This window comes from Catharus ustulatus, chromosome 2, assembly GCF_009819885.2.
Source record: "Catharus ustulatus isolate bCatUst1 chromosome 2, bCatUst1.pri.v2, whole genome shotgun sequence".
Classification (NCBI taxonomy): domain Eukaryota; kingdom Metazoa; phylum Chordata; class Aves; order Passeriformes; family Turdidae; genus Catharus; species Catharus ustulatus.
This window is the reverse complement of record NC_046222.1, coordinates 9,390,533-9,412,296: the sequence shown is the minus strand read 5'-3', so window position 1 is coordinate 9,412,296 and position 21,764 is coordinate 9,390,533. Positions and strand designations below refer to the sequence as shown.

At 38.7% G+C, this 21,764-nt stretch overlaps 1 protein-coding gene across 13 annotated transcripts in view; it reads left to right on the top strand.

The window, feature by feature from the left end:
* The window catches only part of ROBO2 (roundabout guidance receptor 2), an 847,836-nt gene that overhangs the window by 688,081 nt on the left and 137,991 nt on the right, over nt 1-21,764 (top strand). For all 13 annotated transcript variants that reach the window (XM_033051267.2, XM_033051273.2, XM_033051269.2 and 10 more), the window contains exons 3-4: nt 13,692-13,849; nt 15,393-15,513. In XM_033051267.2, coding sequence (XP_032907158.1) covers nt 13,692-13,849; nt 15,393-15,513 — 279 coding nt within the window. The remainder of the gene's footprint in view (nt 1-13,691; nt 13,850-15,392; nt 15,514-21,764) is intronic.

Sequence of the window (21,764 nt, the reverse complement as noted above, 5' to 3'; positions counted from 1 at the left end):
GTTATTCCCCACTAATGGCATAGAGATTGAAAGCTCACAGACCACTTTTCTCTTTTGTTCTCCTTACACTAACTTGTCTAACGTGTTGCATCTGTATTTGAGTTTAATTGTGTCTTTAGCATGCTAATCAACTTTCAAAAGTCAGAAAAATCCATATGGAGTGCATTGTGGTATCTGTACATTAAAAAAAGAGTATCTATTTTATAGAAGTAGAATTAATATTTGAAAGCCCTAGAAAAGAACAGTGATTGGCATTAAATTAATACTTCAAGACATCTTAAATAGTGTTGCATTAGACAGTTCCTTGAATGACTCAAGGCTTCCAAGTTCTGGTTTTTTTCCCATCCAGCAGTCTAGGATGTGTACCCTGGCAAGCTTTTCTATCAACCCTTCTTCAGGAGTTAAAAAGAAAGTTAGCAAAATATCTTCTACCCTAATGTCACATGGTAAATAATGGGCCCCAGACACTCTTAGTGTTGAGATCATTGAGAAGATGCAACTTCTGTCCCTAGCTTGTGACTATTTTGTCACTACATTTTTACTTGTTACTCTGAATTACCACGTACAATTTTTTCTAAACCAGCACAGCAATTTATTCCAATAGAAATTTAAAATAAATATGACTGGGCTTTCATGATTAGTATAAATCTATGAACCACATACCTAATAATAATAATACCCACTATTACAGGCAAATTCTCCTCCTGAGGCACACTTTTGGCCAGAATTTTATTACTGGCCAAGTCCAGGGCAAGTCCTCTGCTTGGGGATTCTATCATGTTCAAACCTCTGGTAGCAATAAATTATGAAAATGAAAATAGGGCTTTGCAACTGAAATGCCTCTGCATAATTCCTGGTTGTCCCTGGTGTTGAAAAAGTGATTGGAAGGATATTATATGACTTAGGAAGTCTGACTTGTAATATATATTGGTGGCAATTTTACCTTATTATTTTGAAACAGGAATTTACCGAGGGCTTTAACTGTTATCTTTTCTTAATGTCAATTCAGGTATCACTGTTTCTCAGTTCTGTAAACTGTATCAACATGAACACTTCTCCCAATTGATAAAAACAACAGGGAGTAAGCAGGAACATAAAATTATTTTTAGAAAATGCATTTTTAATTACTGAGCTGCTTAATTATTGAGCACTACTGAAAATATCCTGTGAACCTCATCACTATGCAAATGTATTCAGTTTTGGAAACAATTAAATGATAATAAAGCATTCTTTTTTTCTTTTACAACATATTACTGCAATGAAGCTGTTACCTCTCAGTGTGCATTTTAATGAGTTTTAAGTAACATTTTAATGAGCTCTACATTACCATAAACCCAAGGATTAGACAAAATTGAATTTACTGGGAAAAGGAAAGGGTTCATTAAGAGTTAATTATATAGTTTAAGAAGAAATATAACTCATTTTATGATGTCACTTCAACCATGAATTCAGCAGTAGATCTATACTTATTAATAGGCAAAGAAATGCCATTATTATATTGACTTAAAAACATGGGTTTGCACACTGCTGCTCAGGCTGCCAATGAAAGTTTCCGTATTGAAATCCCTGGGTCAACTTTGGTCTTATCCAGTTCATTATTACATCTGAGGAGAAAAAATACCAAGCTTTGTATTGCTGGTTTGTAATTCCAGCTACTATTTTTATAAACATCACGAGCAGTGAAAGCAAAGTTTAATGGATTTACCATTGCCAGTAGGATCTGAGGCAGGTTCTGAATAAATGTCTTGGATTTATTATTTTAAAAAGGACTGGTAGGGATTTGAATCCAAACTACCATCACTCCTGTAACAGTGATGAATATCTGCAGTCCAGGCTCCTGGATGCCCAGAAATCACAGGTAAATTCCCACATAACAGAGCTACACTGCCTGCATTTAAATTCAAATGTACATTCAGGTGTTGTTGAGATCCTGCATGACATGGATTTAAAGTGCTCATGTTCAGTAATTTCAGCTGCACATTGCATTTACTACTTTGCCAAAGCCAGCATTTGTGTTTGGCCATTTGATAAAGGGGGAAGGGTTGTAGCTCAGTGCCCACAGATGTTTGATTAGAAAAGAATGAGAAAAGTCTTAAAATCTTAAGTAAAGTATTAGTTGTGCTGATTTAGTATAGTATCTTGTTCATAGGATATCTCTGGGATCTGCTATTTAAAAATAAATTTCATTGATGCCACAGCCTTTTAGTGGAGTGAGGGAAGCCTCTGTGGGTGTTGAAAGGTTTCATGAGTTTCAGTAAAAGTGAGCTGATCTCCTAAACCCTGCTCTTGAGGGGGAGAGAGCATTCCAGCAGATGTCTCCTTGAAGGAGAAAAATCAGGAACTGTGGGCAGCAATTCGACCTGCAGGAGCCAGACTGAAAGGCGTGTCGTAAGTAGCAATTCTGGTCTCTGAGCTTCAAAATGTTAAGGTGAACCTGTAGATCCTCACTGGAAGGATGATTCCTTGCAACAGAAGTCAGGGTGCTGGGGGCATTTGAAAAGGAAGCCTGATTTGTTTTGGATTGAATAGGTAAAAGGAAGAGCAAAGAACTATTAGGCAGGTAATAAATTCTGGATATGAGAGAAAGAAAACAAAGTGCTGCCAACTGTGTGAATATGAGCCACACAGTACTAGATTCCATTTGTTCAGCAGCACAAGTGTTTCCATCTCCTCTGAGTTGTTTCCAGCAGATCTGTCTGTTCTTAAAGAAGGAATGAAGTCCCTGTGAACAGAATTAAGTTGTGAAATCTGACATGTACCAATTATTGACTGGGCACTGTTTAGAGCCCCGTGTCTTCTCCCCCAAAACTTCTTTGTATCAATGTGAGCACAGGCAGGCATGTGGAATTCTTCAGAGAGAAACTGAAAATGTTCTACACCTACATCTGGAATTGTTCAGAAAAGGAGGAGCAGAGCTACAGAGGTCCTCCTCAAGGGAGAGTTTAATTCAATTTGCCTTAATTGAAGCTGTGCAAGTGAACTACAGAATGTTTCCAGTTCTCCTGGTCTCAGAAAAATCCCACAGTGTGCACTGGTTATATGATCTATTGCATTTTATATATTCCTTATTCCAAATTCCTTAGTCTAAATATGGGGAAACATTCTGCATAGTTTAACATTCTCCTTGATGGAAAATCTGCTTTAAGTAGTATACTATTCTCTCCTGGCCACTTATTCCCTCTGCTTGTAATAGCTTGTCATTCTCTCAGTTGTTTATGAATCCGGGCTGTGAACTGGGTCAGTAGAGTGATCTGGGTTAAAGATCCTCAGCAACAGGAGTTGTTGCCTTTTTTTTTTTTCTTTTTTTTTTCTAATTGGCATGGAAGGAAATGTTTGCAGTACTTGACCTAAAATCTATCCCAGGTGAATACTGTGGTGGAGGCTAAAAATCCCTCCATCCAATCCTGTCGAGTCTAATAATCCAATCTGCCTCTTTCAATATTGTGCTTTGTCTATCATATGGTGCTTGAATATTGTATCTAGTTGGTATAGCCTCTTGCTTTCCATGCAATCCAAGAATGACAGTATCTCTATAAATGTACACAGATTTACTGGTTTGTGGAAACTACAGACACAGGTACTGTGTGTCTTGTTAAACTCTGTGCTAAGGATGGAAAAGAGTGACTTAAATGTGCTGGGAGGTTTCTGTTTAAACCTGTTTAACATTTGGTTATGGAATGTTGCCTGAGCTGGAACAGTCTTTGCTACACTTGCCCTTGGAAGGGAGGTAAGAGGAAGAGGAAAGATTGTAAAATGGGTTTTGTATTCTAATTTAGGATTAACAGAGGTCTTTCAGACCCTTCAGAGGAATGTGAGCCCTTCTTAGGAACTGCTCTTCCAGCTGTTGAGTAACTTTAAAGGCTGTTTCACAGGAACATCTCAGATTGCTGCTTTTCTATCATGGGTTACATCCTTCTGTTGTGCTCTTTGTCAGTTTTCTCTTATTTTGAAGGAATCAGCAGATCTGTAGTTACTCTGATTTCTCTTGTACTGAACGACCAGAGGAGTATTCAGCACCAAGGGTTTAGAAAGCTGTGGAAAAGCACATGGGAGCTTTATTTTATTATTCTAGTTCCTTGTACTCATTTTTTGTTTCATTATGTAAAATTTGTTGTAATTGAAATAGCACGTTGGGACAGTGGTAGCAGTTTTAAAAAATTGAAACAAAGAATTTTTCACATTTAATGCAATCCCAAACATTATGCTAGTGTACTTTCAACAGTGTGTCTGAGTCTAACCCCTCAGCTGAAGGTCATTTGGAGTCTCAGGCACAGCCCAGTGTGACTGGAGGCTGGAGCTGGACATCCAGGTTCTCATGTCTCTCTGGGTGCTTAAGCTCGCCTTTCAAAATTGTTGCTTCAGGCTATTACAGTTGGTCTTCTCTCCTACTTCTTTATTTTTTTCTTTTCTTTCCTCTTGCATCATGTAGTGAATAATAATGAGGGCAATGTGAACTCTTACGTTCTTCTTTTACTTTTGAAAATAAGTAGGAGAGTTATATTTTATATTGTATAGAAGTAATTCTTTGTGCTGTTTGAATAGATCCAAACTGCAAAAGGTTACTGGCAAATTGCACTAGTTTCTTCTTTGTTTTGCATAAAATCTCAAAATTTAGGCTTTCTGTTCATGTTTAGACCATAGAGAACTACTGTTTTATTTAGATGTTTGTGGATTATTTCCTAGTTTGTAATATGTTGAGAGAACTCGAACCACTTCATCCTAAGAGAACTTTAATATAGGTTCTGTGTATCACATTGGTCTTTCTGTTGTTTTTGGGCTCTGGAAACTTAAATTTATTATTCAGAATGGTACCATAACAAGTGACAGATAAATTATTTTGCATTTGTCAAGGTAATAGAGAAAATATGTTCTCTAACCTTTTTGATGTCCATTGTTAACTGTGAAAGAATTTGAAATTCCTTTTTTGAAGGAAGAATCCAATGACAAAACTTAAAAAATGATCCTAACATTGGAAGTTTTTATTGTGTTAAGAGATGACAGAGTAATTTTTCTGAAGAGCAGTTTCTCTAGGCCATGCATTTCTACTTCTTTAATTTATTGAATATTATCAAAATAATATTTAATTAAAATAATACACAAACATAAGTGATGGAGGAATTTTAGGAGGTGGGGCTTTGTTGCAAAATGTTTCAGAGGGACTGCCTGAATGTGCTGGACATGCCTCAGTAACAACCATGTGAGCGCATTTTAGGCTTTTCTAGTTTCCCTTCTGTATTTGCTGGAACAAATTCTATAAAAAGTGGAAACCACTGAGCCTTTCAGGAGGTTGATGACTGAAGGTCAGGTCTAGGAGGAGATGCTGCTGCTGAGCCCATGTGCTGTGACATTTCTGTTTGTGGGACAGAGCATGTGAGGCCAGCAAGGCTTATGGACCCTGTTGGAATGGCATCTGGCAAACACCCCAAAATGGCCCATTGACATGGGGACAGTTTGCAGGGTGGGAAGGGAGGTATTTGGGAAGCAGCAGGTGGCTCCCACTGGTTTTGTGTACCGGCTGTGGACACATCTCAGCTCTGTGTCTGATGAAGTGTGGCTGCACAGTCCCCTCGTGATGGAGTTACAAAAGTTTACTGAGGAATACATTTCTTGCTATGTTACCTCATTTCCAATCCTTACTTCTGAAGGAAGCACAAAAAATAAAAAAAAATCCTGCTGACAAAAATTGAATAGATTAGTTTAGCTTATAATTAACAGATAGAGACCATGGTTGGGCATGGAGAAATGGAGGATGGATGGAAGAGGTTTCCTATGTTAGGCAATTTTGTTTGATGCTTTGCCTAATGTGTGTCTGAAGTATAGCAGCAATGTGGCAGTGCCCCCTGCCAAGACAGGAAAGCATCCCAGCTGTTGTGTGTGTGTTGTGCATGTGTACACAAGAAGTTTATTAGAGGCTATTCACACTTCAGTGGAGCTCTGAGATTGCAGTCTGTATTATATTGGCTAAATGAAGCATGTAACATTCTATATTTCTCATACAAGAAATACTCATTCATTTGTATTCATTTTCATGATTCTCAGCTGCTTATTCCTTTGTTTTACCGAGGGCACATGTACATTTTAGGTGTTTTGGCTGGGCTCAAACTGAAAGTCCAGGGCACTGATGGGGTTAAAGTGGTTGTAGGAGAACCAGCTTCACTTTGGAAACATCAAAAATGCGATTGCTCAGTGTTGTGTCAAACTCTAGGTAGCTTTCCTTAGGATGAGCACAGTGCTGCAGGTGCCTGGCAGTGCAACTTTTGTACTCCCAACAGCAAACCTGCATGTTAATAGACTGTAGTTTCTGAGCCTCACTAATTAAATGTGCACTTTCTGGGGAATCTCTCTGCCGTACACACAGACTCAAAAGGTACAGTGCAGTTTCTTGTGTGCTCTTCTCAGTGACATGGTGAAAAGCTCCCGCCAGAATTTTGTTTGTGTATCAGTTACATCTGAGGTTTCTTGAATGATATTGCTTTTGATTTTTTTAAAAAAATATATTTATAATTATTTAAAGTTTCTTTTTTTGGTTGGTTGGCAACCAAAGGCAAACAAACAAAGTCCAAACTACCCTTTTATGACAGTAACCTAGGACATTGTGGAGGATTTCTGCTTTTCCTAAACACAGTCCTCCCTACTGCATTGTTGGGAGGGAAGCATATTTCATGGGATTTGCAGAGTCTCTAGTGGTTTTGTTGAAACTGTCCCATATTCCTGCTGGAAAGAAGACGTTCTGGCATAAAAGTGACAGAAAAAGTATCAGTTCAATTTTCATGTGGTGTTTCCCTTAAACTATGTTTGCTTCCACATCTGATATTAAAATCCATTGGTAAAAAAATAAGTAATTTATTTACTTAAGTAATTACTACTTACATTTATTTAATTATGTAATGCCCATGAATATGTAGACCATTAAAAGTGAAGATCATGTAAAAGCTGTCTTCAGATCTGAGTTAAACTACTAAATGTCTGATCCTTGCTAAATTTGAAGACTTACAGCAGACCATGCACTTTTTTAAAGTTTGTTGCCTATAATTATGGTATCAGTTCTTCTAGAAAGTCTCTGAACTTTAAGCAAGTAGTTGGGCTTTCAGTTTCAGTGAAATAAAACTCCTAGCAATGTGTCTCTTGTTCACATTAGCAATCTGTGCAGTGCATTCATCAAGACTGATTATGCTTTAAGAATAAGAAAAAAGAAATCTGCTCTGTATCCTAGAGAAAATTTTTCAACGTATCACGTTGTATAGCTTTAGATTTCTGAAATTACTTAAATGTGGTCTTCAGGATATTTGCATTCATAAAGAATACTTGGTTATGCTTATTGCTTCCCTTTGCCTTTCTTGACTGTCAAAACACAGTGATGCTTTTGAAGATTTATAGCAGATGGGTAATGAGATTGCTGACTGTTAACTGCAGCATTCAGAATTTGCTGGTGGAAGGAGGTGGGAGTTTAAAAAAGGGAGAAGGTTATCGCGGATTCATTGCAAGGAAGACAGGTGATAGAACTTCGTTTTCAATCAGGAGGCTTAAACATAAATATGTTATGTTCTAAATTAGAAAAATCTCCGCTCTTCATGCTATTTGGTAGTCACATAAAATCTTTCAGAAGAAAAAAATTACAGAGACGTCAGATTGCATTCAAGTGATCACAATGAATCACAAGAAAGGCAAGGAGATTATACAATTTTTCAGTAAGTATATGCAGGCTGTATTGCATATGCTTAATTCAGCCCAAATAGCAGCCTTTAAAAAATCAGAAAGAAATCATAAACTAAAATCTGCAGTAACTATCACTTGTGTACCTGTGTAATTGTGCAAAAGGGAAAATAGGTTGGCAGTGCCCTTAACTTGCCTAGAAAGATTTCAAAGTCTGACTCCTGGCAGTGTGCTCTGTAAGTAAGAAAGGGAAAAGACTGTCTTCTTTCCTGACTTTTGTACAGTCAGCTAGTTGGGGTACACCTCAGACTGCAATTTAGAGGAGGGGCAAAAAAACAGTTAATCTCCCACTGACTCTGTTTGGAATGTCTCCTTACTTGTCACTGTCGCTTCACCCACCTCAGCACTAATTGTCTGTTCACCTGGTTTAATATATTCTGTCTTTAGAAGCAACGCTTTTGCATTTAGACATTAATGTTCATAATATTTTTTTGTTTATCTATATCCGTGTATATGAGCAGTTGAAAGTTTTAAAGGATGTGCCAGGGTTTTCTCCACATTTTTGTCTTTACTGAGGCCTGATAATAAGGGACAAGCTTCCTTGAACTGTAAGTACTGGGTAAGTTGCTAAGTTCAGAAGCGTATGAAATCCTGACTAAGAGAAAGGGATGAAGCCAAAGAAGGTTGCTGAATTCCAAGGAAGAAGATTCTCCTTTTGTTTCTTTATGCAGGTATCTCTGTGCTGATCATTGCTTGGATTTCTAGGTACCCTACTAATCAAACATTACTGAAGCTACTAGGCTCTTTAAAAATATCCTAACACCTCCAAAAATGATTCTTATGGACTTGGGGCTCCATTTTACCGAGCATCTTTTAGTCATGGTGTATTGACAAACATCCTTTTCTGCTAGGCAGTATTTGTATCAGGGGATAGGCAAAGGATGGGAAAAACAGGAGGAGAAAGTGCTCCTTATAATATTTTTTTTTTGAGGTAGCAGCTTTTTCCTGGCTGCTTTTTCCTCTGCACATGCAGAGGGAGCTCAAGAACTCCCTGAGAGTCTTGCTTAGGACTATTGCCAAGGTTGTGTGTTTTTGTTGCAATTTTCCTTACAAATTGAGGCAGAGACAGTCGCTGAAACAAAGAGGTCAGGCAGCAGCATCTTCAAACCAAGTGTATTATTCTTCACAAGGGAAGTTGTCTGTGACCTCTTGGGTTTTTTTTCAGTCACCCTGTTTCAGCAGGTAGTGCTGGCTTGCTCAGGGACCATTTCAGCAGATCATACACATTAGTCAAGATCTAAAATACCTCCCTGCACCATATGCTACCTAAAGTATAATAATCCTTTAATCTGTCCACTGTATGACATCTGGGCAGTTATTTGACTTAGTAACTCATGTCAATTGTTCATATCAGTATGAATCAGAGGAGGGAGGTGCCAAAGCAGCGGCAGAGAGATGAAGATTTAGGAAAGTGCCTGTGGGATAGTGGCTTGAATCAGGGGAGACCTACCTGTGGTGTGGCAGGTGACCAAACCACCAATGTGGCTGTGTAAAATCTTTGGGAATAATATTATCCTGAGATAAGCACAAAACAGAACAGGAGGGGGAGGATGAACTACTGGCACCCAAGTTACAGAAGCGCATTAATATTTACTCGATATCTCTTTATACCCTCTAGTCAGCACAACAGATGTAGCTGTGTTTTAAGACATTATAATTCATTGAAAAAGGCAACAAAGATACTCTTTCCCTCCCTCCTGTCCCTGGTAATTTCAGATGTTCTCCGTGCACACAGAGGGGGAGGAGGTAGAGAGACAAGCGCTGGTGGGAGAAGAATGCAATTATCCCAAAGCCTCCTGACGGGCATCCACTTCTTCCTTCCAGCTTAGCTGCTCCGACCACAGGCTGGGGGCTCGTGGGACATGGACCAGATTGAAAAAGTGGAAGCAGACAGATGGTTATTTGTAATCATCATGTAAATGTAAATCCTATAAAAATGTTTTCTTTCTAAGGGTCTGAAAGCTGGAAAGAAGGATTAAGGCATGGATAGCTAGCCTAGAATAATTTTGACCCCGCCACCTTCCCTCCTACCCCATAAACATCGTGGCTTTATCTCCACTTCCTTTAAACAAATTGCTGGAACCTCGGCCGAGGAAATTAATTCGGTTTCCATGTAATTCCCCGAGTTTATGAGCATCAGTTTGGCTGAGGCCTGGATTTGGGCCTAAGCTGGCAGGTGCTGTTAGCAGCTGCCTTGGGAGCGGGGGCTCCTTTCGGCTCCTTTCCCTCTCATCCCTCGCTCCGGCACTGCTGTTTCCACGTGGATGTGCTCCCTTTCCCTGCTTACACTCCTGCCCACCTGGAAATGGCCTTTGCTGCCTTAAAGACTGCCGTGGCTGCTCGCAGACATCTATCTTGTTTGAGCAGCATCAGCTTGTTTGAGGCACAAAGAGGCCGATCAAACTTTAATTAACTTTTGTCCGCAGCGCCATTGCGGGCTGTGTGTGCGCTTTAGCTGTTCTTTGCAGCTCTCCAGTCCCTCGGTGCCTTTCCAGACAGCGAGGCTCAGCCATCTGGAAGCTTTTGCCCTTTTTAAACGTGAGGGTGTCTGTGCTGTGGGCTGGCAGGGGAGCACCCCTGGGTACGGCTGTGCTGCAGCCCCAGGGCTGCCATGCAGTGTGGGGCCACCTTCCCCTTTGGAACCTCTTGTTTGGTCATAAAATCACAGAAAAGTTTGGCTTGGAAGGGACTTAAAGATCACCCTGTACCCCATGGGCTGGGACGGCTTTCCTAGGCCAGGTTGCTCAGAGTGCACCCAGACTGGCCTTGAACAATTCCAGGGATGGGGCATGCAAATCTTTGGGCCTCGCCACCCTCGCAGTAAAGATGTAAGGTAGCACCCAAAAATGTCAGGAAAACACCCATGCAAGCACCAAGTGACCTATGTGTAAAATTGGAATAAAGCAAGAACACAGGGCGAGGAAGCTGATGGCCGCATAGTGTTTGTTGCTTGTGTTGAATTTTTAAAGCATTCGTATTTGTGACCTGCCAAAAGGGCCCTGAGGATGGCTGGCTTCTCAAGTGAACAAAACCCTTCTGCCTGTGTGTGGACAGGGTGGTCTGCTCAGGCACACTGATAGTTATTTGGAAGTACCCAGCAATTGTGGATAATTGGCTGAGGAATATTCTGCAGCTCTCAATCATTTTTCTGTTTTCACAGATGATTGTACCATTAGATATGGTGAGTGCACTAAGCTGTGCTGCAACTTTTCCATTTACTGTGCTAATATGTGTGAACTCAACTTGCAGTTGATGGTTCTTCCTTCTGTGGCTTCCTGTGCCACTCCAGGAGGAAAGCCAAACTCACCAGCTCATGCTCTGCCCTCCTCTTCGCTGCCTCCTTTCTCTTGGCGTGAGGATGTTCTGGGATGACTGGGCTGATCAGATTAATGTCTGTGCTTTATTTCATTGTTGTTAGATTGCATTAAAGTACTCCATCACAGAGATGGCAGCCTGGTTCCTTTGCTCTTTATCTTGTCTTTTTCTCTGCTTTTATTCTTTTTTTCCTTCCTTTACCTGGCTTTTTTCTTTCTTGTCTCCCTAAAGTTAACATTCCCCTTCTTCCTCTCCGAGTTATTTTCTCACTTTAATTTATATTTTGTGCATTATTCTCTTATCTTTGCTTTTCTGTCACTGCTTTATTTTTCCCTACTTCTTTTTTCTCCAACCTTTTTTTTTTTCCCTCCAAAACACAGAATGCTTTAGATGGAAATGGTGAGATATACCTATTCAAGATTCACGTGTGTGCTGAGGTACAGAGCAAGATTAAGCAAAGCCTGTAGCATCAATTTTGTCTTCTATTCAAGCCAGTTTTGCAGTGAGACTTTGGGTAAAGGAATGTGATAAAATCAAATCACCTCTTAGCCTCATATTCTGAGGCTGATTGGAGCCTTACACAGTTGCTGGGATGATTCAGAGAAAGTTAATGTAATTTGCTGTGTATCACTCCAAGAAACTGTGTTTGTCAGGTTCATACAGCAGTGTGAAATGTTCAAGGAAAATGCTTTCCTTAATATTGCTGCCAAGAGTTAGGAATATAAAGCCATTATGTGATGGGATCTGCTGATTTTCTGGGGATTTTCCACTAATGGATTTGCACTGAAGTTCTGTAATTACAGGTAGAATCAAGCCAAAAAAAAATAATATTTATTTTTTTGTATAGTAATAAGAATAGCAGAAATTAATTTTTATCTATTTGCCATTTATACAAATGTGGGCATAGCATTGTCTAGAAGTACTTTTTCTTCCTGTGTATCATGGGGGTCACAGAGAATATGAAGTTGCCTTCTGAAAAAACATGATTATGTAGGACTTTTTTCTGGTTTTTTCCCTGGCATTCCCCTGATACTGACTTTCTTGGCTTTGCAAAGTCTTGTACTGCCAATAGTCAGCAGCCCATGATCTTCATCATACTGATTCTGTGCTCTGCATTGCATAAATTATTTCTTCCACTTGATCTTGAAGTTGTATAAATTCCGTTTCTGCCAATTTGATTACTGTGAATCAGAAAATTTGTATTATTCAGAAATATTTGGGGATTGAGTTTTTTTGTTGTCTATTGGGTGTGTCACCTAAGAAGACTACGAGTTCTTGCCAGAGCTGCATTTGCTGCCAGCTGCCTCCTGTCACTTTTATTTTATGCTTCAAGAGCGAGACCTAAATAGTCACTCTTTTTGTGTGTGTGTGTTAGAAAAGGAATTAACTTCCAATTAATTCCCTCCTTCCTTTGGGATCTACCTGTGTATCCAAAATGGAGAACAATAAAAGTTACCTCCATGTCATTTCGAGTGCCAGATATATACAGCCCACTCACCTCAGACTACTCAGAGACCAATTCTTGTATATATTAATCATATTTTTCTTCTGGCTTATTACAGAAAAGAAAAATACTCAGTTCCAAATGTTAAAATGGGGCACGTTTTATTAACATTGAAAGCAGTAAATTATCTCTGCTTATGAAATGAGACTGAGCAATTTCTGCTGAACTCTTCCTGACTTGCCCCTTCACTAGGATACAGTGTTTTCTAATTTCTCAGAGGGCCCTGGTTCCATTAAGGGTGAGAACTGTTTTAAAGCTGTAATGAAAGCCACGCGTAGCTGAAATTCAAGGAGGGGCAATGCCCTAAATTCTATTTCAGCAGCTCATCTAGAGCTATTTTCTGTTTTATGTTTATAAGAATGTCAATTAACCTAGAGACTAGGACACACATGGAAGAATAAGGATGAAGTGGATATCATTCTAACACACTGAAGCCAGCAAGTTGGACCTAATCCTGTACAGAAGCTTGATTTATAAAAGAAGCCACCCTGTGTTGCCTAATTTCCTTCTCAAACAGCTTGGTGATTTAAATGCTCTTTCTTTTCAATGGCATATGGCTGGTCAAGGTGGCAAAAAATATTAGAACTAAAAATATAGAAGGAAAAAATAAATGTGTTGGAAGTACATTACTCTCCGTTTTATTTCCTTGACACCTTTCAGAACTGGTGACCATTTTAGCATATATGTGCCAGAAATATGATAATAACAGCTATAATGGCAATGCCCTTAGCCAAAGTGTAACACTGCAATTCAGAATGAGTTGTGTCCCTTTTTTACTGAGCTTTTGCTGGAATTGGAGACCCAGACAAGGCAGATATTTAGCAGGTTGTTTACTGTCATGAAAAGAACTCAACTTGCAATGGTGCTTTTGTAATGATGGAAAGTGATCCTGTCAAGGTTAAGAGGACTAATGAGTGCTACACATCTTTGTAAATTAAATACAGCGCAATGTCCAGTCTGCCTCCACTGGACAAAAGGGCATCTCTACCCAGCTTCATTTTTGAGATCTTTTACAGTCAATATAAGAAACAAACTGATCATCTAATAATGCTTGAGGCTTGCTTGTTTAATAGTATGTGTTTCTACATTTTTTCCCCCCACTTACAATGTCATCACTTCTATTAATTTTTTTTCCTCTTACCTTCATTTATTGCTTTAGTGCTACGGGATGACTTCCGCCAAAACCCTACAGATGTGGTGGTGGCAGCTGGAGAGCCTGCAATCCTGGAGTGCCAGCCCCCTCGAGGGCACCCCGAGCCCACCATCTACTGGAAGAAAGATAAAGTCCGGATTGACGACAGAGAGGAGCGGATCAGTGTGAGTACAGCTCAGGTGTTTTTTTGTGCAGCAGAACTTACACACCTTTATAGCTTTTCCCATGGATTTGATGTTATTCTTGGCAGTTTCCCTCTCTGAGCTGTTTGTTGCTCCTAGTCTGGTTCTCCAGCTTGAGCTTTTTTGAGGGTTGGTTTGTAAATCCAGTGTAGTGGAGGTCTGCTGTTAGAGCTCAGTCATAGAAGGTGCTCAGTTAGATGAAGGAGTTAATATTTGACCAGTTTGCTTTTACCTTTTCTACATCTCAGTTCTCCAAACTGAGAATATCAGAGGTATTTATAAGCCAATTCAGTCAAATCTATGAGGTAAACAAATAATCCCTGGGAAAAAACCCAACATCTTAGAATGATGCCAGTGATGTTGTAGTTGTGGTAATTTGGATGTGTCTAAATGGAGGCTGAAGTCATCCTCTAAAGAGTTATGGTTCCTGAAAAGGAATAAATGTTGAGCAAATGAGTAACACTGGTTGAATTCTATGGCCGTTCATTTCTTGTACTGAATGAAAAAGGATCCGGCAGAAATATTTAACTTATCAAGTGATTAGAGATAAATCATGGTCTGTGCAAGCAAATGGGATAAATTAAGGGGTTGAGAACATGTTTCTTTCCCAATTTTTAAATGCTTAGCTTTTCACCATTAATATTTCTCCAATAAAGTTTTATGTTTTATGGAATGATTCAGTGCTGACCTTATTCAACATGGAAGTACTCTCAGGAAGCCTGTTAGTGGCTCTGGAAGCCTAAGGAATTGTTCTAAGCCAAAGAATCTGAGCTGTTGCTATTTGTGGATGAGGCTGTCTGTGGTAGGGTCTACTCAAGAGTAAAAGAGCGAAGAGTTGCAGAGAACTGGCTATCATTCCCTGACTCTCAAGTTTCTTTGGTTAAATTCCCAGCTTATTCTGGAGCACCCCATTGTCTAACCTTTGACACTGTGGCTTCTCAAGCTATACATTTTTACTTAATTTCTTCCAACTACCCTGCTCTTTCACTCTGTAAGCACCCTTTCTAGCCAAGAAAATATTAAGTGTCGGGTGAATTCCCAGTTTGGGCCAGATTCAGTCTGTTTGTCTTAACAAAAAGAGAAAATCTGTCTTTATTAGTGATCAAGGAGACTGTTCAGACACCAGTAAAATAAAATTAAATAAATAAAATTAAGTCAAATTACCTTTTTTTTCAGAGAGATGTCAACAGGACTTTACATATCACCATGGCAAGAAATAAAAGTATTCTGTGCTGCCAAGAGGCAGCAAGAATTGCAATATTTGAAATGTAAAGAATCTAAGGAAAGCCAAAGGAACAAAATCAAATGCAGTTGAAATTAGTTTCAAATTGAAATTAGTCAATGGAATAAAAATGTGATCTAGAACAGCTTAAAGATATTTAAAGTATATAATTTTAAAATGATACATATATTTACAAACAAAAGTTTAGGATGTGTTGGTTATGGAACTTGTCGCTTGAGAAGGTAGCACCTTTACTTTTTTTGTTCACCTGAAGTTAAAAAATTGTTCCTTGTTTTGAAACAGATCCGTGGTGGGAAGCTGATGATCTCCAACACCAGAAAAAGTGATGCAGGGATGTACACCTGTGTGGGGACCAACATGGTGGGGGAGCGTGACAGTGACCCTGCAGAGCTGACTGTCTTTGGTAAAGAGACCCTGCTTTTATTGCTTTTTCCCTACAAATGTTGAATTACCCTGGGTGGCTCATCAAAACATGAGACAAAGCAAGGTTGACAAAACACAGCAGTACTGCTCAAGATGCATTTCGCAGCTTCAGGAGGAGACCAGGTTTTAAAAGCTGCAGTTTATAATTGTGGAGCTGTGGTGGCTCAACATTTTCCTTCTAAGCACATAGTTTCAGTCTGATTGGAGGTCTACAGTGATGTGCATAATCAGAGGTGTTATTGCAGGACAATGCTCTCCCTCAGAATGGCCAAATGTAATTAAGCTACTTCTAATACAGTTGACAGTGCTTACTTACCAGAGATTTAGACCAGGATTGCTTATTTAAATAATTCCATATTCCCAAGGGGTTTTGAAATATTCCATATTTCCCAAGGGGTTGTGCTTTGTAGGAAAGCACAAAAAAACTCATTTGATCAATAAAACCATTGGAGACAATTCCAAAAATCAAAATTTTGAATATATAGAGATAAATTTTGGCATTCATTTTTAAGAGGACCTGAAACAGCTTTTCCTTCTGTAAGCCAGGAAAGCATTTAGATTTTTTATTAATTTTATTTAAAAATGAATAAGCTTCCTGAGTGGAAGAGCTTCTAGACCTGATGGGGAAGGCAAGAAGTTGGTTATTAGGAGCACTTGCCCCATGGTTAGGGTCTAGAGCAAGAGCAGAGTAATAACCCAACCTAGAACTGGATTCACCCTACTAACAACTGGATAAGAAGCAAAGCCACAAAATCATGCTGTGGTATATCCTACAGTTGTGGGTTTGTAGGAATTAGTCAAGAGGTTCTGAGCAAACAAAGGAAGATCAATAAGGAAAAAACCCTTGCTGCTAAGGAAAACATGTCTGTGCTGACAAAAGAGAGAGAAATAGTGTTAATGTTCCCTCCTGCTACACCTCTTTGATATCCTTGATACAGCACTGAAATTGCAAACAAGGCTCTTTGTAACGCCAGGCTTTTAATAGAAATCCTAAGGTTCTTTGTGAAGCAGATGCTCCAGATTTTTTCACCTTCTTCTTAATATGGTGCACTGAAAATCCCAGTCACACTTATTGCCATCTCCGTGTCTGCATGTATGTGCAATTCAAAATTTGCTTGTCCACTTAAAAAGAATACATATGTTATGTGATTCACAAAAGGCAGAGAAAGATTTTTGCTAGACAAGATCCAGGAATTTCTGAGGATGTGCTGCTTTCCAGCTTTTCAAAACTGAAAATGTTTCCACTCCCCAACTGGTTTGTAGTGGATTCATAGAAACATGTGGCTTTTAAAGACAGAACTATTATACCTTGCAAAACAAAACAAAAAAAAAAACCAAAAAAAAAACCAGAGAAAGGATCCCTGTCAAATTATTATTACCTTTGCAGCCAATCTGTTAGAGTTGTAGCTTTATACAAATGCAAAAGAGACATGACATATCTCCTTCATCAGTTTAAGTACTGCTAATCTCTGGTAATACTCCCTGTGGATAGCAAGCAGATTGCAATCCTAAACTACAAAGCCTTAAGAAAATAATTTGTTAAAAAGCATTGAACTGTAGGAATGGAAGATGAAATGTGCATGTAATTTCATATCCTGCAGAGCTATGAAATATATTAGGTTCGACTTGATATGTAAAATAATACATAGCCAATTACAATATTCTGATTTTTTTACAGGGTATAATCATAGCAATCAACTTGCAAAATACAATCTAAAACTATTTGGTGAATACCAAACAAAATCAGCAATAAATGAAATTAGATGTTTTAATCCTTCTTAATTGTGTTAGACTACCTAAAGAAAATTGTATTTAAAATTCCCTACTGCAGTGTCTTCCTGTCTACATTTCCCCTTCTGTCTGGGTATTCCCAGATACCTGCCCACCTTCCTTTCTGCTGTGCAAGAATAGCATGCAGGAAGCAGGTGCCCATTTCCTGGCTGCCTCCTGGCCCTGAAGCTCTGTGTTGGTGCACTGGGCTCACTCTAACATCCTGTCCAGAGTAGTCCTGGTCCTCTCCATAGGAAAGGAGGGGACTAGCCCATGCTTTCCAGCAGTGGTATTCCATTCCTGGGCTCCAGGCAGCAGCCCATGTGTGAGCAGGGATGTGCACAGTGGCTGGAGGGAGTTATCCATGGTGTTTCCAGGAAGCCATGTATCTACTGGACAGTCCAGTCACTCTAAGCACAAATCCAATAAATCCAGTGACTGGGAAATGTCAGATTTGCTCTGCCTGTTCAAATTGGCATCACTGAACACAGGCAAAACCACCAGGATCGTATGTTGGGTTCACAGCCTTCCTCTAATATGACTAATAGGTCTGAGGAACATGGGAATACTGCAAAAGTTGATGAAAAATATACTAGGAATACATACATGCAATTCATGTGCCAAACTTTAACTGCTTTGAACATTTTTGAAATGGACTCCACAGTAAAGCAGGAGACTTAGAGAATTTTAATATGCGATTGGCAACCTGTAGCTGGTGCTGATTCTGAAAAGGAATGTACATTAATTAGCTAATTATTCATGTCTTCATTCCCTCCCCAAATAACAATTCTCCAAACAGTGTGAAGGGAGCCTTAGTAAACACATTATGTAGGAAAAGGAACAGTTTCATACTAGCTCTCAAGCCTTTCCAGAAACCATCTACTTGTTACTTTTGGCTTTGCAAGTTTTTCTGTAATACCTGAAGTTAACTTCTGCATGTGACTTGTGACAGATCTCTGGCTCCCTGTACAGTAAATTTAGCTTGAGGCATTGCCTCTGGAAAAACTGAGTCAGTGTGGTGGGAACTGGTGGCCCAAGGGGAGCAGCATGGAAGCCTAGCCTGAAAGATTACACTTTTCCTGAGTTTAAAACCAGTAAAATAAAATGGGCCATAAGAACCTTGGGAAGCAGTAGGGGGAGAAAATAAAATTTTCCCATGTGCAGAATATGTCCACTTGGCTAATATCCATTGAATAACCTTTACTGAGATGTAGTTATGAATAATACATGTAGAACTTTCACTTTTTTTCCCCCAAAGCTTATCTACATAGGAAACATTGTTTTCAACATTCAGGTATTCTTGACAGTATACTGGTAGTGTCAGTGTAGTTTCCATTAGTTTTGTTTTCAAGTCATGATTCTTCTATTAGCAGAAAATTGGCAAGCTTTCACAGTAAAATTCCATAAAGATCATATAAGCAGCGCTATCCAAAACTGTGTTTTGAATAGTGACGAAGATGCACTACATTTTGTTAGTCTTCTTTTTCAAGCATTACTTCTAATTTTTGCCTTTATGAGGCTCCAAGGTGTAATCTTGGAGTAAAGCAGAAAGACAGGGTCTGTCACAGTCCTAAGTTGCACTTTAAAGGAAGTTAATAACCTCAGTCCTAATGTTCACAAAAAGAGGCAGCATGGGACTTGATTATTGTGTGCACACTATTCTAAAGGCCAATTTCCGAAGTGTAAGTGATACAAATTAGGCTGCATTGCTTGTGTTTGGGCTCATAGCCCTTGGCTGAACAGAATTAAAGCAAGATGCAAAACAGAAACAGTTTAATTCCAATTTGTGAGAAAGCTTTGTTTGTAAATACATAATATGGAGCCAGAAATTAAATTGAGAAGACATTACTCCTTAAGATAACCTTTATCATTTTGTCATGCTACTTCACTGTTCTGAGATAAGTTTTCAAGTTGTATTAACTGTTTCATGTTCTTTTATTTCCCTTTGCACTTAAAATGGCATGTTTGAAGAGAATGTACAAAGGTATATCTTGTATATTGATTCTAAAGCTCAGTGAAATCAATGAAAGCCTTAGTATATCAGCTTCAAGAGGCTGGCATCAAGCAGTGAAAAAAGATATATTTAGAAGAGCCTCAAAAGAATATAAAGCAAAAGTAAGAAGAGTACAAAAATATCTTTAAAAGATATGTCAATTTGGACACATTAAATATTGTTTTGGATTAATCTTTGATTTTATCTTTGGTATCTGAAACCTTTTTTCAGCTAATAAGGTCCTGTGGGATGAAGAGATATTTTTGTCTGATGCTTGAGGAAATATTTGTGTTTGATGTTCTGTAGATATTGTCAGGCTGAAAGAGAAACCCTCGTTTCAGAAAAAGTGTACTATGATGACATGGCGTTAGAAGAGAAAAAATCCTCAAAATCCCTTTAATGAAGACATTGTGCCCCATTTTACTTTCTTGAGCTCTGCCTATGTGGAAGGCCTTAGCACAGTCTTGACCCACTGTATCCTGAAAAGGTTTCCCAGTCACGTGGAAAAATCTACCAAAACCAAGTATACATTCATAGGTCAAGACAGAGAAATCAGCAGTGTGTATTTTTTCCTTCAGATCAAATCTCCTCCTGATTTTCTTCAAATCCCTGTATTTTCCACTTGCAGTCTTGTGGCACTTTGCAAAAAAGCCAGTTTAGGTTTAGAGTATTTGTTATCCATGGGTAACAAGAAGTTGTTACAGGATAATGATACAGCTCTGAAAAAAATGTCTGATTAGGTCCCCAAAGCCTGTACATAACAGTCAGTAAAAACCTGTAATTAGCATGATTGTAGTTGTATATAAAAGGAGAAAACCTCTAGCAAGTGCTAACATTCATTTTACTGCATTTGCTTCTTAGTGGTGTCCCATGCCTTTACTGTGCAAGCTCATCATGCCTGGCGTGCTGCTTAGAGTGTAGGAGTTTGTGATGTCCACACAAGTGCTTGTTTCTCATATGAAAAAGGGAAAAGTACCTAAAAAGATGCAGTAGAAGAACATCTATAAATATAAAACCACCTTCTTTTGCAATTCTATTTTTATTTTTTTAGCCAGCATAGGTAAATTTAGTGAGATCGTAATATCCTGTCTTCTTCCACATGCTCTTTTTTTGGCAGAGGGCTTTGCTTCTTCCAGATCACATTGCATTTAATGAAATATCTATGCTATTGAGAGCATTCTGAAGTGAAACTTACTTCCAAACATCTAATGTTTCTTTTTTCCCCCTTTGAATTAGAATGCTAAAGTGCAAAAAGCATTTAAATGTAAGTATTTACTATTAATCCCTCCCCAAAGCCTTTTAATTTCTGTTTCAATACTCTCTTTAGAACACAAAACAATTTTAGAAAAATGATGTCTTCTATCCAGCAAAGATGGAGAAAACAAGAACAATTCTAAATCAGATTGAGCCTCTACATTATGAGGACCATCAAATCCGTCACTCTAGCAGTTGCCTCAGCAAAGAAAATATATTAAGGTAGTTAGGATCATTTTAATTAGATTGTGGCCCCATATTCGTCTGTCTAACTTTTTGAGGAACAGGGAAAGGGCAGTAATACATCTGAAGGTCATGTGAGTCTCTCTAATAGACTGTGATACTCAGACCAATTGTTAAATATGGGAAAAATTGAGTTCTGAGGTTAACTTATGTCAGCACCCAAAGCAAGGAAAGTATTTTGCTGTTTCTGGCTCAGATCTGTAGTTTCCTTGCAGCACATACCTCAAGCACTGCAACAGACTGTAGGTGTGTGTCCAGATTGCATTAACAATCCTCTTTTATAACTGCAAGCAAAGTTTATTCTGAAGTTATAAAGGTCACCCTGGTAATAGCATGACTGGTTGACATGACATATAACCATGACCTATTTTATAGTTCTCTTCAAAGATTTTTTTAATATTCATCAGAGAAAGTCTGGGAAGTGGGTACTTTATTTACTCAGTGAAAGCTTATAAAATAGGTATATTAAAATTTTTATATATGCCTATGATTTTAATTTATCACCCTTTCTTCTTGTTTCTCAAATATATTGTGCTCTGGATGCTGCTGACAGAGTAACAATATTTAATTATACAGCAAAGCTTTATTTATGGGCAAACCATTTCAGAAGAAAAAATATGAAAAATATTTTTTTTTTTTCCCCCCAAGATTAGCTCTGAAACTAAATTTGACCTGGCTGTGCAAAGAAACCTTCTTTATTTAGCATGCTTGGGCAAGCAGCACTTTGTCTCCTGAGAGATTAACATTGTAAGCAAGTTATGCAGGTGACTCAAATCCAGTTAATCTCACATAAAGAATGTTAATTGCATTGGCAATGGCATTCACTCTGATCACTTTATAGCTGCATAATTAGCTATTGGACATATTGAAGGGGTTTTCTGAGTGATACAAATACAGGAAACAACATAAGAGAGAACTTGTTCTTTCCTGATTCACGCTGTGCAAAATGCAGAGATGATGGGGAAATGGAA